A 23,946-nucleotide genomic window follows, 5' to 3' on the forward strand; every position below is an offset into this window, starting at 1 on the left:
TCTCCGGGATTCACGCTGGGCACAGGGCCGGACTCTGGGATTCACGCTGGGCTTACGGTCCAGTCTCTGGGATTCATGCTGGGCCCGGTCTCTGGCATTCACAATGAGCACTGGGCCCACTGGTGTTCACAGGCATTTGCAGTGATTTCCCATTCTCACATACCGGATATGCTCAGTGCAATCACTTACCCAGATCCACATCTTCTACTCTGGGCCACTGAGAGAAAGGCACATTTTTGTAAAATCCTTCCAGAATCTTCTCCTTGATTTGGCTGATGGAGTCACTGTCCATGACACGGACTGTGATGGAGTCCATTCCACAGCCTTGGAAAGACACATTGAGGTTCTGTGGGAGTCGAGGTACAGAGAGTCATTGTACAGTCCATAATGCAGCACCTGTAGCGGGCCAGTGGGTAAAGGGAGAGGCCTGCCTTTGAGTTTTATTTTTGTAAACCCTATACCAATCTGCGGATGCTGAGGATCAGAAACAAAAACAGGAAATTGCTGGAGAAACTCAGCAGGTCTGGCAGCATCTTCAGAGAGAAAGCAGAGTTTACGATTCGGGTCCGCTGACCCTTCTTGTGCGAATTATTGTTTCTTCATCTATCTCCTGAAAAGTCTGACCTGCATCTTTTAAGATGATGCTCAGTCTGTGTTATATATTGAGCTTCCTGGAAATTTTGAAATAAGCACATTTTGAAACAGAATGACTGAAGTTACGAGCGCATGTTTTCAAAACTGACTGTAACCCAATGCATTGATAACACAGCTCCTGAAACATGTTGGGAAGAATGGGACATTATGACATTTTCACTGTGTTAATCCTATTGCTTCTCTCTCTGATTAACCGAAAGCTAGGTGTTTGCGCAGTCAGAATTATAATCTGTCTACCTGGGGCACTCTGTTGCCTGGCAGCCTTTATAGCCCATTTTATTGTGAACTTGTTGTTTCCAATCAAGAGAAAAATTGTGCTTCAAGAACAAAGGATGGCATTGAGAAGCAACCAAGCAGGCTGGTACGGTGGCACAGTGGTTAGCACTGCTGCCTCAGAGGGTGAGGAAATCAGGCTCGACTCCAGCATCAGGCGACTGTCTGGGTCGGGTGTGCATGTTCTCCTTGTGTCCGTGTGGGTTTCCTCCCACAGTTCAAGGACGTGCAGGTTACCTGTATTAGGTGGACTAGGTGCTAAATGGCCCATAGTATCCAGGGATGCGTAGGCTAGGTGCACTGGTCACGGGAAATACAGGGTAATTGCGGGGGTCTGAGTGGAATGTTCTATGGAGTCTCCATGCAGAGGAAACGCTGCATAAACAGGTCACGCTGCATTTACACTCCCCGTGTCAACAGGGGCATATCAATCCCAACTCTGAGACTGAACTGTACTCCCAGCCTCTTGCCATAATCTCCAAAACCTATCCTCAACCCCAAAGCATTGTTAGCACCCAGGAGAACTATGAGACTGAACATCAGTCAGTGTTCCACTCTATTCATAAGCTGTTCACAACCCACCCACCCCCCCCCCACCCCCCACCCCCCACTCCCGCCACTACTGTATTCCACTCCACTGGGTTCCCTTCTCCTGTTTCTGTCCAGTCTACAGTGTTCCCCTCCCTTCCCTTCCACTCCCTACCCTTTGTTCCTGTCCAGCACACACTGTTCGCCTCCCCGCCGTTCCTGTCCAGTCCATGGTGCTCTGCTCGTTTCTTACCATCGGTCTCGCTTCAATATTCTCCCTGAGGAGCCACTCTTCATTCAGGGTGTATCGAGCTTTTCCTGTAATGGCATCCACTGAGCCTTTGTTTATTTGCTGCTTCATGGCACACAGTAATAAGAAGAAAGGCTCTCCCACAGTGTCCTGTAATCCAGTACACACAGACGGTGAAAGGTACAGTTCAAGGGAGAGTGACTGTTACATCCATATGACAGCTCAGCATCACACGACAGTGTGACTGCCACGGGCAACAGCATCACTGAGTACAGAGTCACTGGGTACTGTGTCACTAACTACAGTGACACCCAGCACAGCATCACTGGGTACAGCGTCACTGGGCACTGTGTCACCAACTACTGTGTCACCCAGCACAGCATCACTTGCATACAGCATCACTGGGCAATGTGTCACTAACTATAGTGTCACCCAGCACAGTATCACTGGTTAGCGACAGTGCTTATGCTGTCACGAGTTACAATCCTAATGAGCACAGCATCAATGGGTACAGCGGTACCGAGTACAATGTCTTCAACTAGTGCCAGTGGTTATGGTGCCAGTGGGCATAGCCTCAATGATTAGAGCCAATGGTTACAGCAGCACTAAGTACAACATCACTGGGTACAGTACTACCAGTCAGCACCAGCGGTTCCAGTGCCCGTCATAGTGTTCTCCAGTCCCTGGATAGGGCGAGGGGGTGGTGTCTGTGTTTCTCAGTGGACCTGCATTTGTGGGGCAGAGGGCAGGGCTCACTAATGGCTGTCAGTCTGTACCTTGAGGAAGCTGTACATACAGATGGACATCCAGTTGGTGAGCATCTTCTCCACCACCGACTCCGTCCGCCGTAACATTAGCTTGGGGTTCTTGGAGGCTGACGCATCGATGAGGTCGACGAGCAGCTCCTTCATGATGCTGGTGTAGTATTCCAGCTTCCCGTGCAGTGCGATGGTCAGTAAAGAAGCCAAATTACACCTGGGCAGCGGTGGGGGTGGGGGCGGGGGAACAAACAGCACGCAGTGTTATCCCCAGATCACAGAATCATTATGGTGTGGGAAGAGGCCATTCCAGCCCTAATCCTAGTGCCAATCAGCAGCCTTTGCCCATTCCCTGTTTGCCATTTCTACTCAAATAACCACTCAATGCCCCTCTTGAATGCCTGGATTGAACCCGCCTCCCCCACGTTTCCAGACTGTGCACTTAACACCCTGATTGTTCACTACTTGGAAAAGATTGTTCTCTCATTCCCACTTTGCTCTGTTTGAGCATCATTGTTGAATCTATCCCCTGTTTTCCTTGTTCCTTTCACAGGCAGGAACGATTTCTCCTTATCCACTCTCCATGTGAATTTTGAAAGCCCCCAGCAAATCTCCTCTCAGCCCTCTCTCTCTCCAGTGAACACAGTGCCAACTTTCTGTACCCTATCCTCATAGCTGAAGTTTCCAATAGCCTGCAAAATTCTAACATGAGTGGAACAGGGTAAATACAGGAAGGATGTTCCTGATGACTGGGGAGTCCAGAACCAGGGGTCGCAGTTTAAGGATTTGGGGTGGGCCATTTTGATTTAATTTGATTTGATTTATCATTGACACACGGACTTTGGTACAGTGAACAGTTTTGTTTTGGCAGATCGTACCATACAAACTACATAATGGCAATAGAACAGAGCAAAAATACTGTGTCACAGCTGCAGAGATGGTGTACAAAGAGCGAGATAAACACTAAATTGGAAGCTGGGGAGGTCCATTCATAAGCTGATAACAATGGGGAAAGACGCTGCTCTTGAACCTAAAACAGAAATTGCTGGAAAAGCTCAGCAGGTCTGGCAGCATCTATGGAGAGAAATCAGAGTTAAAGTTTCAGGTGGGGTCACCCTTGCTCAGAATGCTGTTCTTGAATCTGTCGGGCCGTGTGTTTAAGCTTTTGTATCTTCTGCCCAAGGTTGGGGCAGAAGAGGTGGGGAGGGACAGAAACATGGAGGTGGGGGTGGGGGGTGGGGAAGAGGGGTTTTTGATGTTGTTGGCTGCCTATCTGACACAGTGAGAGGTAAAGGTGGACGTAGAAGTGTAGATTTCAGACTGAGACGAGGTGAAGTGTCTTGACCCAGAGAGTTGGGAGCCTGTGGAATTCTCTGCCACAGACAGAGATTGAGGCCAAGGCATTGAATATTTTCAAGAAGGAGTCTGATATAGTTCATGGGCCGAAAGGGACCAAAGGTGCGAGAGCAGGAATAGGTACTGAGCTGGATTATTCTCTTGAATGGCAAAGCAGGCTCAAAGGGTCTACTGTTGCTCATATTTTCATTGTTTCTCATTCTCTGAACTATTTTCGTAAATCACTTCAGCTCTGTCTCTCTCTTTTTCTCTCCAATATATTCACATCTATCCTATAATATGTTGCCCACAGCGGTATGCAATACTGAAATTAAACAAGGCTCTGGTACCATTTTGACATCACCTCCCTGCTCTTGTACTCTACGGTAACATCTCAGAGAATTATAGGGCTGCTCTCTCATTGGAAGGAGACGGCACATGGTGGTTCACCCCAATGGTCACCATGCCTCAGTCAAGGGGAGAGGTTGAGAAGGAGAGCCCTTCATGGTGTCCCCAGTTGGTGTAGGAATTGAACACACACTGTTAGTGTCGCTCTGCATCACAAACCAGCTGTTCACCCAACTGAGCTAGCCAGGGTAATAGAGATTGGGGAGTAGGGGGAAGGTAACAGAGGCATGGCACAGGGATGGGAGATAATAGAGACAGAGCACAGGGATGAGCGAGTAACAGAGAACATAGAATATAGAACATTACAGCACAGTACAGGCCCTTCGGCCCTCAATGTTGTGCCAACCTGTCATACCAATCTAGCCTACACTATTCCATGTACGTCCATATGCTTGTCCAATGACGACTTAAATATACTTAAAGTTGGCGAATCTACTACCGTTTGCAGGCAAAGCATTCCATTCCCTTACTACTCTGAGTAAAGTAACTACCTCTGACATCTGTCCTATATCTTTCATCCCTCAATTTAAAGTTATGCCCCCTCATGCTCACCGTCACCATCCTAGGAAAAAGGCTCTCCCTATCCCCCCTATCTAACCCTCTGATTATTTTCCATGTCTCAATTAAGTCACCTCTCAACCTTCTTCTCTCTAACGAAAACAGCCTCAAGTCCCTCAGCCTTTCCTCGTAAGACCTTCCCTCCATACCAGGCGACATCCTAGTAAATCTCCTCTGCACCCTTTTCAAAGCTTCCACATCCTTCTTATAATGCGGTGACCAGAACTGTACGCAATACTCCAAGTGCGGCCGCACCAGAGTTTTGTACAGCTGCAGCATAACCTCTTGGTTCCAGAACTCGATCCCTCTATTAATAAAAGCTAAAACACTGTATGCCTTCTTAACAACCCTGTCAACCTGGGTGGCAACTTTCAAGGATCTGTGTACATGGACACCGAGATCTCTCTGCTCATCTACACTACCAAGAATCTTACCATTAGCCCAGTACTTTGCCTTCCGGTTACTCCTACCAAAGTGCATCACCTCACACTTGTCTGCATTAAACTCCATTTGCCACCTCTCAGCTCAGCTCTGCAGCTTATCTATGTCTCTCTGTAAGCTACAACATCCTTCATCACTGTCTACAACTCCACCGACTTTGGTGTCGTCTGCAAATTTACTAACCCATCCTTCTACGCCCTCATCCAGGTCGTTTATAAAAATGACGAACAGCAGTGGACCCAACACTGACCCTTGCGGTACACCACTAGTAACTGGTCTCCAGGATGAACATTTCCCATCAACTACCACCCTCTTCTTTCAGCAAGCCAATTTCCGATCCAAACTGCTATATCTCCCACAATCCCATTCTTCCGCATTTTGTACAATAGCCTACTGTGGGGAACCTTATCAAAGGCCTTGCTGAAATCCATATACACCACATCAACCGGTTTACTCTCATCTACCTGTTTGGTCACCTTCTCAAAGAACTCAATAAGGTTTGTGAGGCACAACCTACCCTTCACAAAACCGTGCTGACTATCTCTAATCAAATTATTCTTTTCTAGACAATTATAAATCCTATCCCTTATAACCTTTTCCAACAATTTACCAACAACTGAAGTAAGGTTCACTGGTCTATAATTACCAGGGTTGTCTCTACTCCTCTTCTTGAACAGGGGAACCACATTTGCTATCCTCCAGTTGTCTGGCACTATTCCTGTAGACAATGACGAGTTAAAGATCAACGCCAAAGGCTCGGCAATCTCCTCCCTGGCTTCCCAGAGGATCCTAGGATAAATCCCATCCAATCCAGGGGACTTATCTGTCTTCACCCTCTGTAGGATTTCTAATACCTCTTCCTTGTGAACCTCAATTCCCACTTAGTCCAGTCGCCTGTATCTCAGTATCCTCCTCGACAACATTGTCATTTTCTAGAGTGAATACTGTCGAAAAATATTCATTTAGTGCTTCCCCTATCTCCTCTGACTCCACACACAACTTCCCACTACTAATCTCGATTGGCCCTAATCTTACTTTCAGCATTCTTTTACTCCTTAAATACCTATAGAAAGTCTTAGGGTTTACCCTGATCCTATCCGCCAGCAACTTTTCATGTCTCCTCCTGGCTCTTCTGAGTTCTCTCTTTAGGTCTTTCCTGGCTACCTGTAACCCTCAAGTGCCCTAACTGAGTCTTCACATCTCATCCTAACATAAGCCTTCTTCTTCCTCTTGACCAGAGATTCCACTTCCTTCGTAAACCACGGCTCCCACACCCCACAGCTTCCTCCCTGCCTGACAGGTACATTCTTATCGAGGACACACAGGAGCTTTTCCTTGAATAAGCTCCACATTTCTAATGTGCCCATCCTCTGCAGTTTCCTTCCCCATCATATGCTCCCTAAATCTTGCCTAATCTCATCGTAATTGCCTTTCCCCCAGCTATAACTCTTGCCCAGTGGTATACACCTATCCCTTTCCATCACTAAAGTAAACATAATAGAATTGTGATCGCTATTACCAAAGTGCTCACCTACTTCCAAATCTAACACCTGGCCAGGCTCATTACCCAGTAACAAATCTAATGTGGCTTCGCCCCTTGTTGGCCTATCTACATACTGTGTCAGGAAGCCTTCCTGCACACACTGGACAAAAACTGACCCATTTATAGTACTCAAACTATCTGTTCCCAGTCAATATTTGGAAAGTTGAAGTCCCCTATGACAACTACCCTGTCTCTCTCACTCCTATCGAGAATCATCTTTGCTATCCCTTCCTCTACATATCTGGGATTATTCGGAGGCCTATAGAAAACTCCCAACAGGGTGGCCTCTCCTTTCCTGTTTCTAACCTCAGCCCATACTACCTCAGTTGATGAGTCCCCAAGCATCCTTTCTGCAACTGTAATACTGTCCTTGACCAACAATGCCACACCTCCCCCACTTTTACCATCTTCTCTGTTCTTACTGAAACATCTAAATCCCGGAACCTGCAACAACCATTCCTGTCCCTGCTCTATCCATGTCTCCGAAATGGCCACAACATCGAAGTCCCAGGTACCAACCCATGCTGCAAGTTCACCGACCTTATTCTGGATGCTCCTGGCGTTGAAGTAGACACACTTCAAACCAACTTCTTGCTTGCCGGTGCCATCTTGCATCCCTGAAACTTTATTTTGGACCTCCCTACTCTCAACCTTCTCTTTGCTCGAACTACAATTTTGGTTGCCATCCCCCTGCTGAATTAGTTTAAACGCACCTGAATAGCCTTAGTGAAGTCCCCCCCCAGGATATCGGTACCTCTCTGGTTCAGGTGAAGACCATCCTGCTTGTAGAGGTCCCACCTACCCCAGAAAGAGCCCCAAAAATCCAAGAATCCAAAACCCTCCCTCCTGCACCATCCCTGTAGCAACATGTTCAACTCCTCTCTCTCCCTACTCCTCGCCTCACTAGCATATGGCACGGGCATCAAACCAGAGACAACTCTGTTCGTCCTAGCTCTCAGCTTCCATCCTAGCTCCCTGAATTTCTGCCTTAAATCTCCATCTCTCTTCCTACCTCTGTCGTTGGTGCCAATGTGGACCACAACTTGGGGCTTCTCCCCCTCCCCCTTAAGGATCCCAAAAACACGATCAGAGACATCACGCACCCTGGCACCTGGGAGGCAACACACCAACCGTGAATCTCTCTCGTCCCCACACAGAACCTCCTATCTGTCCCCCTAACTATGGAGTCCCCAATGACTACTGCTCTGCTCCTCTTCCCCCTTCCCTTCTGAGCAGCAGGGACAGACTCTGTGCCAGAGACCTGTGCCCCACTGCTTTCCCCTGGTAAGTCGTCCCCCCCAACAGTATCCAAAACGGTATACTTATTGTGGAGGGGAATGGCCACAGGGGATCCCTGCTCTGCCTGCCGGTTCCCTTTCCGTCCCCTGACTGTAACCCATCTGCCTTTTTCTTGTACCTGAGGAGTGACTACCTCCCTGTAACTCCTTTCAATAACCCCCTCTGCCTCCCGAATGATCCGAAGTTCATCCAGCTCCAGCTCCAGTTCCCTAACGTGGTTTTCAAGGAGCTGGAGTTGGGTGCACTTCCCGCAGATGTAGTCAGCAGGGACACTAGTGGTGACCCTTATCTCCCACATTCTGCAGGAGGAGCATTCAACTGCCCTGACCTCCGTTCCCATTATTCTAAATTCCCAAAGAGACTGATGAAAAATAAAGAATAAAACATAAACTTACCAATCTGTCGCACAGAACCATTTTTTTGGTTCGAGGAGGAGGATGGGTGGGAGACACTACCCGAGTAGTGTTTCGGGTAATGCAACCAACACAAATATATTACCTCACTTACTCAGAGGTCCCGTGTCCGCTCCTGCTCAGCGTACGCTCCGCTTATTCACGACGCTCGAGGTAAGCTTTTTAAAGATTCAACATCTCTGACTCACCGGCTTCCTGACAGGCCCCTGGTCGAAGCTCCCGTTTGCGCTGCTGCTGCAACCAGAAACACAGGACAGGAATGGGGGAGTAACAGAGACAGGGTACACAGATGGGGGATGGTAACAGAGACAGGACATAGGGATGGGAGATAACAGAGAGACATGACACAGGGATGGGGGGTAAAACTGAGACAGGGCATAGGGATAGGGGGTAACAGAGGCAGGGTATGGGTGGGGTAACTGAGACTGGGCAAAGGGATGGGGGTTGACCGGGACAGGGCTTGGGATGGGGGAGGGTGGGGGTGACAGAGACAGAACATAGGCATGGGGGGGTAACTGAGACAGACATAGGGATGGGGGTTACAGAGACAGGGCATACAGATGGGGACTAACTGAGAAAGGGCATAGGGATGGGGGTTACAGCAAGAAGGTACAGAGATGGGGGTTACAGAGACAAGGCACAGGAATGGGGGTAACTAAGACGGTATAGGGAAAGGAGTTACAGAGACAAGGTACAGGAATGGGGGTTACAGAGACAGGGCATAAGAATGGGAGTAACTGAAACACGGCATAGGGACGGGGGTTACAGAGACACAATACAGGAATGGGGGCTACAGAGTCAGGGCATAGGAATTGGGCTAAGTGAGACAGGGCATAGGGATGAGGGCTTACCGAGACAGAGTACAGGGAAGGGGATTACAGAAATGGGGCACAGGGATGGGGGTTACAGATAGAGGGTACAGGGATGGGGTTACAGAAACAGGGCATTGGAATGGGGGTTACAGAGCCAGGGCATAAAGATGGGGGTTACAGAGACAGGGTACAGGAATGGGAGTAACACAGACAGGGTAGGGGAGTGGGTGTTACAGAGTCAGGGTACAGGGATAAGGGACACAGAGACAGGGCATAGGGATAGGGGTTGCAGAGAGAGGGTACAGGAAAGGGGGTAACAGAGACAGTCTAGAGGAATGGGGGTTACAGAGACAGGGCATAGGGATGGTGGTAACTGAGCCAGGGTAAAGAGATGGGGGTTACAGAGACAGGGCATAGGGATGGTGGTAACTGAGCCAGGGTAAAGAGATGGGGGTTACAGAGACAGGGCCAAGGAATGGGGATTACTGAGACAGGGCATAGGCATGGGGGTTACAGACAGGGTACAGGGATGGAGGTTACAGAGACAGGGCATAGGGAGGGGGGTTACTGAGACAGGGTACAGGAATGGGAGTAACACAGACAGGGCACAGGGAGGGGGGTTACTGAGACAGGTTAGAGAGACAGGGCATAGGGATGGGAATTACTGAGACAGGTTACAGAGACAGGGCATAGGGAGGGGGATTACTGAGACAGGTTACAGAGACAGGGCATAGGGATGGGGATTACTGAGACAGGTTACAGAGACAGGGCATAGGGATGGGGATTACTGAGACAGGTTACAGAGACAAGGCATAGGGAGGGGTGTTACTGAGGCAGGTTACAGAGACAGGGCATAGGGAGGGGGGTTACTGAGACAGGTTACAGAGACAGGGCATAGGGAGGGGGGTTACTGAGACAGGTTACAGAGACAGGGCATAGGGAGGGGGGTTACTGAGACAGGTTACAGAGACAGGGCATAGGGAGGGGGGTTACTGAGACAGGTTACAGAGACAGGGCGTAGGGAGGGGGGTTACTGAGACAGGTTACAGAGACAGGGCATAGGGAGGGGGGTTACTGAGACAGGTTACAGAGACAGGGCATAGGGAGGGGGATTACTGAGACAGGTTACAGAGACAGGGCATAGGGATGGGGATTACTGAGACAGGTTACAGAGACAGGGCATAGGGATGGGGATTACTGAGACAGGTTACAGAGACAAGGCATAGGGAGGGGTGTTACTGAGGCAGGTTACAGAGACAGGGCATAGGGAGGGGGGTTACTGAGACAGGTTACAGAGACAGGGCATAGGGAGGGGGGTTACTGAGACAGGTTACAGAGACAGGGCATAGGGAGGGGGGTTACTGAGACAGGTTACAGAGACAGGGCATAGGGAGGGGGGTTACTGAGACAGGTTACTGAGACAGGGCGTAGGGAGGGGGGTTACTGAGACAGGTTACAGAGACAGGGCATAGGGATGGATGTTACAGAGAGAGGGTACAGGGATGGGGCTTACAGAGACAGTGCATGAATGGGGGTAACTGAGACAGGGTGCAGGGGTAGGGGATACAGAGACAGGGCATAGGGATGGGGGTTACAGAGAAACATAGCATAGGACTGGGGATGACAGAGACAGGGTACAGGAATGGGAGTAACACAGACAGGGTAGGGGAGTGGGTGTGTTACAGAGATAGGGTACAGGGATAAGGGATACAGAGACAGGGCATAGGGATGAGGGTAACAGAGAAACATAGCACAGGAATGGGGGTTACAGACACAGGGTACAGGGATGGGGGTTACAGAGACAGGGTACAGGAATGGGAGTAACACAGACAGGGTAGGGGAGTGGGTGTTACAGAGACAGGGCATTGGGATAGGGGTTACAGAGACAGGCCATAAGGATGGGAGGTTACAGAGACAGGGTACAGGGATGGGGGTTACCTAGACAGGGCATAGGGTTGGGGAGGGTGGGGGTAACAGAGGAACTGAAGGAGACTCTGCCCTTGCCCTCTGTATGACTGCAGTCCAACAGTAGTGGTGACTCCTAGCACCCTGAGAAAGGAGCATGGGTAGAGACTGGCGCTAGCACAGGGTAGTGAATGGTCTTGTCAGAGACAGCCAGCCTCAGGGTGTACCTACCTGTCCCGTACTGCAAAATCCTTCTGCTGTTCAAGAGCATGGACAAAGGTAATAAGGAAATGTTTGTTGTTGAGGAGCAGTGAGAAGAGGCTGATCCCTTCCTCCATGTTCTGGCGACAGTTTTCAGGAACCTATAGGAAGGGCAAAGTGGAGGTCTTAGACATCAGCTTCCAGTCACACTGGGGACAGGGCCTTAATGTGGTCACTCTGAGTAAATACACCCCCTCCCTCGCTCACCCCTACTGCCCCAGTAGAACAAAGAACAAAGAAAATTACAGCACAGGAACAGGCCCTTCGGCCCTCCAGCCCTCCAATCCTGCACCGATCGAGGATCCCCTGTCTAAGGCTATAATCTATTTTCTAAGGGTCTGTATCCCTTTGTTCCCCGCCCATCCATGTACCTGTCTAGATACATCTGAAAAGGCACTAACATGTCTGCATCTACCACCTCCATTGGCAACGTGTTCCAGTCACCCGCCACCCTCTGTGTAAAGAACTTTCCGCACATATCTCCCTTAATCTTCCCTCCCCTCACGTTGAGCTCATGACCCCTAGTAATTGAGTGCCCCACCCTGGGAAAAAGCTTCTTGCTATCCACCTTGTCTATACCCCTCATGATTTTGTAGACCTCAATCAGGTCCCCCCTCAATCTCCATCTTTCTAATAAAAATAATTCTAATCTACTCAAGCTTTCTTCATAGTTAGTGCCCTCCATATCAGGCAACATCCTGGTGAACCTGCTCTGCACCCTCTCCAAAGCATCTACATCCTTTTGGTAACGTGGTGACCAGAACTGTAAATGTGGCCGAACAAAAGTTTTATACAACTGTAACATGAAACAGGGTCACTCTGATTAAATACCCCCCCTCCCTCGCTCACCCCCGCCACCCCAGTACTGCGTCGCTCTGAGTAAATACACCCCTCCCTTGTTCACCCCTACTGCTCCATTACAAGGTAACTCTGAGTAAATAACTCCCTTCCCTCGCTCACCCCTACTGCCCCACTACAGTGTAACTCTGATTAAATACCCCCTTCCCTCGTTTCCCCCTACAGCCCCACTACAGGGTAACTCTGATTAAAGACCCACCCTCCCTCACCCTCCCCACTACTGCCCCAGTACAGGGTCACTCTGAATAAATACCCACCCTCCCTAACTCACCCGCACTGCCCCAGTACAGGATCACTCTGAGTAAATACCCACCTTTCCTCGCTCACCCCTACTGCCCCACTACAGGGTCACTCTGAGTAAATACACCCCTCCTCACTCACCCCTGCCACCCCAGTACAGGGTCACTCCGAATGTAAATAATCACATCGCACCCCAGTACAGGGTCACTCCGAGTGTTAATAACCCCCTCACACCCTGGTACAGGATCACTTCGAGTGTAAATAACCCCCTCACTCCCCGGTACAGGGTCACTTCGAGTGTAAATAACCCCCTCACTCCCCGGTACAGGGTCACTTCGAGTGTAAATAACCCCCTCACTCCCTGGTACAGGGTCACTCTGAGTGTAGATACCCCCCAGACGCCCCTGTACAAGGTCATGCACACCCCACAGTCATAACTGGCACTCCAGGAGATGCCACCACACTGCCGTTGCCCCTTTACATTCACACAAGTGCCCTGGAACTGGGAGCAGTGTAGACAGCTGCTATGGCCTTTCAGTTGTTTCAGCAGCGGGAGTTCGGGAGAAAGTGCGAGGGCAGCCTGGGAAGATAAGCTTCCACCCAATAAATACATAAATAGAGAATCCCGCATGCTGTGTTGCCTGCCCGGTGCCAGGGTGCGAGACATCTCTGACTGGCTTGAGAGGATAATAGAGAGGGAGGGGGACGATCTACATAGGTACCAACAACGTAGGCAGGACGAGGGACAAAGACCTGGTTCAGGGTTGTGAAAAGCTAGGAACAAAATTAAAACAAAAACAGGTCTTCAAGAGCGATAATATCTGCATTGCTGCCCGAGCCATGTGCAAATTGGCATAGGGAGGTGAGGATCAGGGAAGTAAACACGTGGCTAAAAGAGTGGTGCGGGAAAGAGGCTTTCCTTTTCATGGGACACTGGCTCCATGGTTCTGGGACAGGAGGGATCTATATTGCTGGAATGGACTCCACCTTTACAAGGCCGGGTCCAGTGTTCTGGGGAAAAGGGTAAATAGGGTGGTCAATAGGACTTTAAACTAGTAAGTGCGGGGGAAGGGAGAAGTGAGCTTAGAGGGAGAATAGCCATCAATGGAAGGCAAAGCAGTAGGTCAGCCAGTGACGAGGCAGCTTCAACTCCATTGAAAGTTATGAAAAAAGATAAAGGGAAGGAGAGCTCAAGAGCTGTTAGTAATAGAGTTAATAGGACTCAAAAAGAAGGTGCCAAAACTGGCATAAGGACACTGTATCTGTATGGCTCGGAATAGTCAAAACAAGGTGGATGAGCTGATGGTGCAAATCATGGCAAATGGGTATGATTTAATGGCCATTACAGAGACGTGGTTACAGGATGGTCTTGACTGGGAGTTAAATATCCAGGGGTATCAAACTGTTCGGAAGGACAGACAGGAAGGTAAGGGAGGTGGTGTTGCTCTGATTTTTAAGGATGCTATCAGGGCGGTAGTGAGAGATGATATAGGTTCTACTGAACAAAAATTTGAATCCATTTGGGTGGAAATTAGGAATGGCAGGGAGAAGAAGTCACTGATAAGTGTGGTCTATAGGCCACCAAATAATGACATCGCGGTGGGGCAGGCAATAAACATAGATAATAGATAAGCACATAAAAATGGTACAGCAATCATCATGGGGGATTTTAATCTACATATCAATTGGACAAACCAGGTCGGTCATGGCAGCCTTGAGGAGGGGTTCATAGAATGCATCCGCGATAATTTCCTTGAACAATATGTAATGGAACCTACGAGGGAGCAAGCTATCCTAGATCTAGTCCTGCATAATGAGACAGGAATAATTAATTATATCACAGTAAGGGATCCTCTCAGAAGGAGTGATCACAATATGGTCGAATTTAAAATACAGATGGAGCGTGAGTAGGTTAAATCCAGTACCTATGTCCTGTGCTTAAACAAAGGAGACTATGAAGGAATGAGGCAGGAGTTAGCTCAGGTAGAATGGGAGCAAAAACTTAATGGTGGATCAATTGAGGAACAATGGAGGACTTTCAAAACAATTTTTTACAGTGCTCAGCAGAAGTATATTTCAGTGATAAGGAAGAAGTGTAGGAAAAGAGAGAGCCCGTCACGGATGTTTAAAGAAATAAAGGAAAGTATCAGATTGGAACAAAAACACGTGCAAAAGAGCAAAAATTAGTGGGGAAGTAGTAGACTGGGAAATCTTTAAAGGCCAACAGAAAGCCACAAAAAAAGTTATACAGAAAAGTAAGATGGATTATGAGAGTAAACTAGCTCAAAATATAAAAACAGGCAGCAAAAGTTTCTATAAATATGTAAATCGTAAAAGAGTGGCAAAGGTTGACATTGGTCCTTTAGAGGATGAGAAGGCCGATTTAATAACTGGGAATGAGGAAATAGCCAAGACATTAAACAATTATTTTGTGTTGGTCTTCACAGTGGAAGACACAAACAACATGCCGAAATCTAATGGCAAGAAGGTTATAGCAGGTGAGGACCTAGAAACTATCATTATCATTAAGAAGGCAGTGCTGGGCAAGCTAATGGGGCTAAAGATAAACAAGTCTCCTGGCCCTGATGAAATGCATCCCAGGGTACTAAAAGACGCGATGAGACAATAGTAAATGCACTATTAATTATTTACCAAAATTCACAGGGCTTTGGAGTGGTTTCCACAGACTGGAACATCCAATGTGACACCACTGTTTGTAAAAGGAGGAAGACAAAAAGCAGGTAACTATAGGCCAGTTAGCTTAATTTTGGTACTGGGGAAAATGCTTGAATCTATCATTAAGGAAGAAATAACAAGATATCTGGATATAAATTCTCCCATTGGGAACACCCAGCACAGGTTCATGAAGAGGAGGTCAAGTTGAACTAATTTGGTGGAATTCTTTGAGGACATTACTTACATCGTGGGCAGTGGGGAGCCTGCGGGTATAGTGTATTTGGGTTTCCAGAAGGCATTTGACTGCATGCCACACCAAATGCTGCTCCAAAAGTTAATATTGCACGGTATTACAGGTAATGTATTGGCATGGATACAGGATTGTTTGACCAGTAGAAAGCAAAGAGTAGGTGCAAATGGGTGTTTTTCTGGTTGGCGGTCAGTGGCTAGTGGTGTGCCTCAGGGATCAGTATTGGGACCGCAATTGTTTACAATTTACATAGATGATTTGGAGTTAGGGATGAAGTGTGGTGTGTCAAAATATGCAGATTACACTAAAGTGAGTGGTAGAGCAAAGTGTGCAGAAGACACTGAAAGTCTGCAGGGGGGCATAGATAGTCTAAGTGAGTAGGCAAACGTCTGGCAGATGGAGTACAATGTTGATAAGTGTGAGGTCATCCATTTTGTTAGGAATAACAGCAAAATGGGCTATGTTTTAAATGGCAAAAAATTTCAGCATGCTGCGGTGCAGAGGGACTTGGGTGTCCTTAAGCATGAATCACTGAAGGTGGGTTGCAGGTACAACAGGCAATTAAAAATGGAATTTTGTCTGTCATTGCTAAGGAATGGAGTTTAAAAACAGGGAGGCTATGCAGCTGCTGTATAGGGTCCTGGTGAGGCCACACCTGGAGTACTGTGAGCAGTTTTGGTCTCCTTACTTGAGAAGAGATATACTAGCACTGGAGGTGCTGCAGAGGAGATTCACTCGGTTGATTCTAGAGTTGACAGGGTTGGATTATGAGGAGAGACTGAATATACTGGGATTATACTCATTGGAATTCAGAAGAATGAGGGGAGATCTTATAGAAACATATAAGATTATGAAGGGAATAGATAAGGTGGAGGCAGGGAGTTTGCTTCCGCTAGCAGGTGAAACTAGGGCATTGCTTCAAAATAAAGGGAAGCAGACGTAGGACTGAGGTCAGGAGGAACTTCTTCACCTAAAGGGTTGTGAATCTGTGGAATTCCCTGCCCAGTGAAGTGGTTGAAGCTACCTCACTGAATGTTTTTAAGGCAAGGCTAGATAAATTTTTGAACAGTAAAAGAATTAAGGGTTATGGTGATTGGGTGGGCAAGTGGAGCTGAGTCTCACAAAGATCAGCTACAACCATATTAAATGGTGGGGCAGGCTCGAGGAGCTGGATGGCCTACTTCTGCTCCTAATTCTTATGTTCTTATGTTTGCTCCCTCATACTAGGCGTCTGCCCTGGCCCAACCCACTCTGAGTTTCACACTGACACTGAAAATTCATCTTTAAGTACTGTGAATTCATCTGGACTGTGCCTCTCAAAACCAGTGCGTTCCTGAACTATGTCTGTAGGGTCAGTCTGATGTTGGCCGGGACTGTCACCAAAAACACTAGACCCCGTAACGCATTAAAAGTCATAGTTTTATCAACTCCAGGGGCTTTAAGGGCACAAAAATCAGTCTCACTGGATACAAAGACACCCTAAAAGTGTGTCATTTTGATCCAGTGTCACACCATAGCCAGCTCCGCAGGATTCGGCATCACACTGATGTTGTGCAGTGGTTCACCATTCGAATCTCACCTTCCAATCAGGCTGTAGCAGTGGGTGGCTCTCTGGAGGGCTCGGAGAAATGGCTGCAATGCGGGACTGAGAGGTCAGCTGGTGGAAACGCTCTGAGCTCTGGCTTTCAGTATCTATGGAGCACTGGAAGAAAGGACGGCACTGGATGATTATCAATGACAGACACTAGAAAAGTCTCGAACTTTTGAATAGATCTCCTCTGTCTGGTACAGACTGAGCTGGTTAGCCTCCCGTCTGTGTTTACCCTCCACTGTCAACAGGTGTCTTCAGCAGCTATCTCCCCGGCAATTATTTTCATACCTCTTTCCAAATCACACCCGAGCAGGATATAAACATTCCCTGTGACTTAATTAAATCCAATCCCATCCAAACCAATCCCAATCCGTCAACGTCAATTTAATCCCAGTCAAAATAAATGCTATCCCAGTCAAAATTAATCTCATTCCAGTCAAAACCAATCCAATCCCAGGCAAATTCAATCCAGTCCCAGTCAAGACAATGTGAGGGTGAGGCGAAAGCGAGGTGTGACAAAGAGGGAGAGACAAGTGAGTGGGAGGAAGGTGTGAGCATATGGGGTGTGGTGGTGCAGCAGTGAGAGGAAGAAAGAGATGAGCAAGACAGGAAGGAGGGAAGAGAAAAATGACATCAGTGGAGGAATCTATGGGAGGGAAGGAAGAAAGAAGAAAGAGAGGAGGAAGGACAAAATGAAGCAGGGAAGAATGGGAGGAGAAGACATGGCCAAGGTGCGGATTGGGGGTGGATGGAGAGAGTGGAACAACATGCTGAAAGAAAGGAGATAGTGAGTGGGAAAGACAAACAAAGACGGGGTTATCATGAAGCATTGACTGTGTGTGAGGGATAGACAGGGAGGACACATGGGGACCTACCTTTGGGAAGAATGTACGGATGACAAAGTATTTGTACTCCAGGAACGGGATTCCCTGGCTACGGTTTAACTCCTTCGTCAGGTCCGTCATGTCGGTCTGTAACTCGGCAAAACCTACAGCAACAGGAAAATCCCAGAGGTCAGGACCGACTGTTAGTAAATCCAAGAAAGGTTTGAAATTATATAGCAACTTTTACAACCACAGGAGGACATAAAGCATGGTCAAGCCCGTTGCGGTACATACAAAGTGGGAAATGCAGCAAAGAAGTTGTACACAGCAAGATCTCATGACAGCCGATGCAATAACTACCAGGTAATCGTTTTGTGTGACAGAGACCGATAGCCTAGATTTGGGGCAGAACACCCCCTCCACTGTTTCTCAAAATAACTCCGTGGAATCTTTTCCAACTGTCTGAGAGAGTCGGAGGGAGTTTGGTTAACAGTCAGATAGCATCTCTGGCTAAGCAGATCTTCCTCAGTCCTCAATGGAGAGTCCACTCGAATTAAAGGTTAAAGCCTCTAAAACTGGAATTGAACTCATAATCTCTTCAAAACCTTTAAAAACTACTTGGATGAACATATGACGTCTTATAAGATTCATGGCTATGAGCTTAGTGCAGAAAAGAGGGTCTAATGTAGATAGTACAGACACAATTGGCTGAAAGGCTCCTTTTGTGCTATATGATTCTATGATTCTCCTCCATGAGAGAAGAGAGAGAACTACCATTGCTGTGTTCATCCAGCTCCACACTTTGTTACCATTGACTAAATTGCCCATAGTGTCCAAGGATATGTAGGTTAGGTAGATTAGCTATAGGATATGCAGGGTTACAGGGATAGGTGAGAGGATAGGACCGGAATGGGATGCTCTTTGGAGGGTCATTATGGACTCAATGGGCTGAATGGCCTGCTTCCACACATTAAGGATTCTATGACTCACAACTGCAGTGTAAACATTCTCAAATACAGATCTCACCTTCAAAATCTATGAAGAGTTTGGATTCTCTTTAACTACACTGTATATGGGATTAAAGATTTCAGATAAATTGTTGTACACTGTAAACTTTGCTCCTATACAACATATATGTAAATAAATCCAAATCACGGCTTAGCCAGCACAAAATAGGCAAGGTTCTGAAGTCCTTCAAAAACCTGACATTATAATGTACGAGACCTCATCAGTTTTCATTTTTGGGTCTATGAGCTGATGAGGACGTTGCAACAGCTATGACTCAAATACCGGGTGGGGGTGCTTTGCAACTTGAACATCAAGCATTTCACATTTTGTGAGCTGTGTCATACAACGTTGCTCTTTGAAGCAGTGAGGGAGAGGATCTAAGACAGAGCGGCACAGAGATTTTTCGGAGTTTGGCTAATTCTGCCTGACAACAGCCCTCTGTCTGGTTGAAGCTACAAGTGCCATACTAGCAAAGCTGCCAAAACCTGCAAACAGAAGTCATCCAAGTACCCTGCTCTCTTTTTGTTTCCATCAGGAAAAATGCAGAATAACCAATAAAGATAGAATACGGACAAGACCTAGGTCTATGTGAACAGCTTCCTAATTGAAGAAAGGCCACCACCCTACTGACAACTATGTGTCATCAGTGAGAAAAATTAAATAAAACTGCATGAGACAATTTAGCCTCCCTTCGAAATCTGGGCTTGAGATCTTTGGGCATTTTTTGTTCACACTGTTCTGTTTTTATCTGTGTCATTGGTTTGTCTTTTCTCTGCCTTAACTGTATTTGACTGTGCATGTATTTGAGTTTTAAAGGGGTATAACCTGTTACTTAGTGATAGATTAGAAATCTTTTCCTTTCTCGGCTTTCGCGGTAAAGTGAAGCCTTTTACAACTTTTCTGCTAATGTTGAAACCTGGTGTGAATTGCTTTTGTCCTGAATAACAGTCAGGCAGGTAAATTGGTCATTCTCATGAAGGAACACTGGATCTAAGATGTTAATTCTGATTTCTTTCCACAAGGGCTGCCAGATCTGTTGAGTTTTTCCAACAATTTCTTTTTTTGTAAGTGAATTAGGCATTTTCGGTGTTCTAACCGGGGAACAACGAGGCAGCATTATTAGCGCACTCTTTCCAGTGAACTGTGTGCATGTTTATTTTGATTCAGCTTTCATTGTCAAAGCTGTACTGGGCTAACTCGAATCCAGTCAAAACTGATAAGGCAGGTCTGGCTTGTCAGCGAGTCAATGGGAAGAACTGTACTGGTCCGTTTCTCTCCAGGAACATGCAAAGGGGGAAAAGCTCAGCTCCCGACCCTGTACCTTTCCGGATCTCCTCCCTGATCTGAGCCTCCATCTCCTCCATCTGGAGCAGAGTCTTCTGCCGATATCGCTCCGCACGTCTGCTCTTTGTGCAAAAAACGACCAGAGCTGGAAAATATAAGGTCCACATGGAAATATAGGATATCAGGATAAACTGCAAGACATTGAGATAAATTGTTGGACATTGGGATTTTTTATTTATTCATTAACAGGTTGAGGACATCGCTGGCTAGGCAGCATTTATTGTCCATTCCTAATTGTGCAGAGACCAGTTCAGAGTCACCCACATTGCTGTGGGCCTGGAGTCACATGTAGGCCGGGCCAGGTAAGGATGGCAGTTTCCTTCTCTAAAGGACATTAGTGAACCACGTGGGTTTTTCCAACAATCGGCAATGGAATCATGGTCATCATTAGACTCTTAATTTCAGATATTTATTGAATTCAAATTCCACCATCTGCTGTGGCGGGTTCGAACCGGGGTCCCCAGGATATTATCCGGGTTTCTGGATTAACAGTCCAGCGATAATATCATTAGGCCATTGCCTCCCCATAAACTGCTGAATATTGGGATTAAGTATCATACATTGGGATGAACTGCTGGATATCAGATAGAAATGCCAGACATTGGGCTACATTTCGGAGATTCCTCAGCCACAACAAGAAGGCTCTGACAGTCCCAAAGCAGAGGGTGAGCTTTGGAGGAATTCATCAAACAGACAGAGAGCAGCACACAGATGGCATAAGGCCATTCAGCCCTTCAACCATGTCAGTGAGGAATGGGGGATGCCATTCAGCCTCTAGAACCTGTACTGGCATTCAACAGGCTCCAGGCTCCACTCCCATTCCCTGCCAAGTTACTCATGTCCATCAGACAGGAGGTACATGGGGACTGGACCTCACTGAGGCTTCAGCCTACAAGCATGAGCAGAATTCATTACAAAGCTGTTAATTTCATGTAAATTCCCCTGTTGTGTGAAACAGAATCTCCCCAGGTACATTTCCCATTAAGTCTCTTTCTGGCCTGCTTTGCTGCTGAGACATTTTGCCTCTTACCACATGCGGTGTAATTTCTTACCAATGGCACAGGCCAGCAGCAACACAACACACACCACAATGGACATGATGATAGAAAAGTCGCTCTCACTCAACTGAACCATTGCAATGGTCTCGTTGTATTTCCCCACGTGTACCTGCAACACAGCGTTCACTCCTTAGTTACAAGAAACAGCGCGCCAAACTTCACGTACACCAGCATTTATCAAACCAACATGAACTTTAAAATAGAAAGTGACGTGTTTGATTCTGAGATCAAGGTCTTGATCCTAAAAAAAGGAAGCCAAGGTGTTATAGTTGTCTTTTCCCTGGGATGGGGGATTTCAATACTAGGGAGGCACATTTTTAAGGTGAGAGGAGGGAGATTTAATGACGTGAAAAGCAAATTTTTTACACAGTGGGTGATTCGTGTGTGGAATGAACTTCCTGAGGAAGTGATGAATGTGGGTACAATTACAACGTCTAAAAGACATTTAGATAGATACATGAATAGGAAAGGTTTGGAGGGATATGGACCAGGAGCAGGCAGTTGGGGTTGCTTTAGTTTGGGATGATATTCGGCATGGTTGGTAGGAAGAGTGTGTTTCCGTACTGTACGATTATCACTCTGTGAGGCTTGAGCTGGCTACGGCTAAATTGGTGAATGCGACTTGATGAGATGTTAAAAATGCCAGAAGTTTCAACAGTGCATGGAAGAACTGCAACAGTTGTTTCATCCCTTCTGACATAAATAAAATGGGACAGGTGGCCCGGACATGACCATTAGTGAAATTAGGGATAGTACCAGATCCACAGAAGGAACATACAAATTGGCCAAAAAAAAGCAGCAGACCTGAGGATTGGGAGCAATTTAGATTTCAGCAAAGAAGGACAAAGGGTTTGATTAAGAGGGAGAAATAAATTGCCAGTGTAAACTTACAAGGAACATACATGGAACAGGTATGTGAAGAGAAGGCAGTTGGTCCCTTACAGTCAGAAACAGGGGAAATTATAAGGGGGAACAAAGAGATGATAGACCAGTTAAGTGCATACTTCAGTTCAGTCTTCACAAAGGAGGGTGCAAATAACATACTAAAAGTTTTGGGATCTAGTCAGGGAGAGGAACTAAAAGAAATTGGTATTAGTATAGTAGCGGTGTTGGAGAAATAGATGGGATTAAAGGCTGATAAACTCCAAAGGCCTGAAATCTACATGCCAGCGCACTCAGTCGCCCAATACATTTACATTGGTGGTCATCTGTCAAGATTCTATAGATTCTAGAGCAGTTCCTATGAATTGGTGGGTAGCTACTATAGCCCCTTTGTTTAAAAAGGCAAGTCGAGATAAAATCCAGGAATTACAGAACAATTAGCCTGACATCAGTATGACAGCATATTGATCAGGAGGCAAATACTTGAGCTCATTATAAACTACTTAACAGCAAACCACTTAGAAAGCAGTGGCAGGATTAGACAGAGTCAGCATGGATTTACAAAAGGGAAAGCAATGCATGGCCAATCTACTGGAATTCTTCAAGAACATAACCAGTAGTTTTGATAAGGAGGAGCCAACGGGTGTGGTCCACTAAGACTTTCAGAAGGCTTTCAATAAAATACCACACAAGAGATGAATGTGTAAGATTAAAGTACATGGGATTGGGGTTCATGTACTGACATGGATTAGCAGACTGGTTAGCAGACAGGAAACAAAGAGGAGAATGTGTCTTCTTCCAAACAGTGGGTACTGCCTGGTGAGGTACTGCAGGGATCAGTGCCAGGATCCCAGCTACTCATAATATATAGTAATGCATTAGATCCGGGAACTAAATTTAATATCTCCAAATTTGTAGACACCGCAAAGCTGGATGGGAGGGGAGCTGTAAGGGGAATGCAGAGACATTGCAGTGAGATTTGGATAAGGTGAGTAAGTGGATAAATGCACAGCAGATGAAGTTTAATCTGGATTATATCCAATTTGGGAGCAAAAACAGGAAGGCAGATCATTATCAGAATGGCAATAGGTTGGAAAACAGGGAAGTACAGCAAGACTGGGGTGTCCTTGCGCACCAGTTACTGACAGTAAGCATGTAGGTGCAGCAAGCAGTGAAGAAGGTAAATGGTTTGCCGACCTTCCATAGCGAGAGGATTCGAGTACCGGAGCAGGGATGACTTACTGTAATTATACAGGGCATCAGTGAGACCACATGTGGCGTATTGTGTGTAGTTTGGTCTCTTTGTCTGAGCAAGGGTGTTGTGGTGATGGAGGGATGTGGAATGAAGGTTTACCAGACTGATTCCTGGGATGGCAGGACTGACGTATGAACAGATACTGGGCTGGTTAGGACAATATGTGCCGGAGTTCCGAGGAAGAGGACAGATCTTATAGAAATTTATAAAATTCTAACAGCGCTGGATGGGGTAAACACAGGAAAGATGACCCTGACGACTGGGGAGTGCAGACCCAGGAGTCACACAGTGTAAGGATCCGGTAACTGTCTCACTCACCGACACTGGTAACTGTCTCTCATCGGACTCCAGAGAGACATTCACCGAACAGTGAATCTTTCCCTTCACAACATAGAGATCACAGGGGAAGGAGCCAATCATCACTTTATACTCTTCTGGTGCCAGGTTCAAGTTATCTTGTACTTTCTGAAAGTGACAGAGAAATGACGACGCAATGAGAATACAGACCGAGACGTATAGAGA

At 46.9% G+C, this 23,946-nt stretch overlaps 1 protein-coding gene across 2 annotated transcripts in view; it reads right to left on the reverse strand.

Annotated features, from left to right (window-relative positions):
- plxnd1 (plexin D1) overlaps nucleotides 1-23,946 on the reverse strand; it is an 87,110-nt gene that overhangs the window by 20,300 nt on the left and 42,864 nt on the right. For both annotated transcript variants that reach the window (XM_048547824.2, XM_048547823.2), the window contains exons 19-27: nucleotides 23,743-23,889; nucleotides 21,282-21,396; nucleotides 20,207-20,314; nucleotides 17,929-18,041; nucleotides 17,042-17,164; nucleotides 11,409-11,539; nucleotides 2,482-2,680; nucleotides 1,709-1,855; nucleotides 190-346 (exon numbers count right to left, since the gene is read on the reverse strand). In XM_048547824.2, the coding sequence (XP_048403781.2) occupies nucleotides 190-346; nucleotides 1,709-1,855; nucleotides 2,482-2,680; nucleotides 11,409-11,539; nucleotides 17,042-17,164; nucleotides 17,929-18,041; nucleotides 20,207-20,314; nucleotides 21,282-21,396; nucleotides 23,743-23,889 (1,240 nt within the window). The remainder of the gene's footprint in view (nucleotides 1-189; nucleotides 347-1,708; nucleotides 1,856-2,481; nucleotides 2,681-11,408; nucleotides 11,540-17,041; nucleotides 17,165-17,928; nucleotides 18,042-20,206; nucleotides 20,315-21,281; nucleotides 21,397-23,742; nucleotides 23,890-23,946) is intronic.

This window comes from Stegostoma tigrinum, chromosome 11 (assembly GCF_030684315.1).
Source record: "Stegostoma tigrinum isolate sSteTig4 chromosome 11, sSteTig4.hap1, whole genome shotgun sequence".
NCBI lineage: Eukaryota > Metazoa > Chordata > Chondrichthyes > Orectolobiformes > Stegostomatidae > Stegostoma > Stegostoma tigrinum.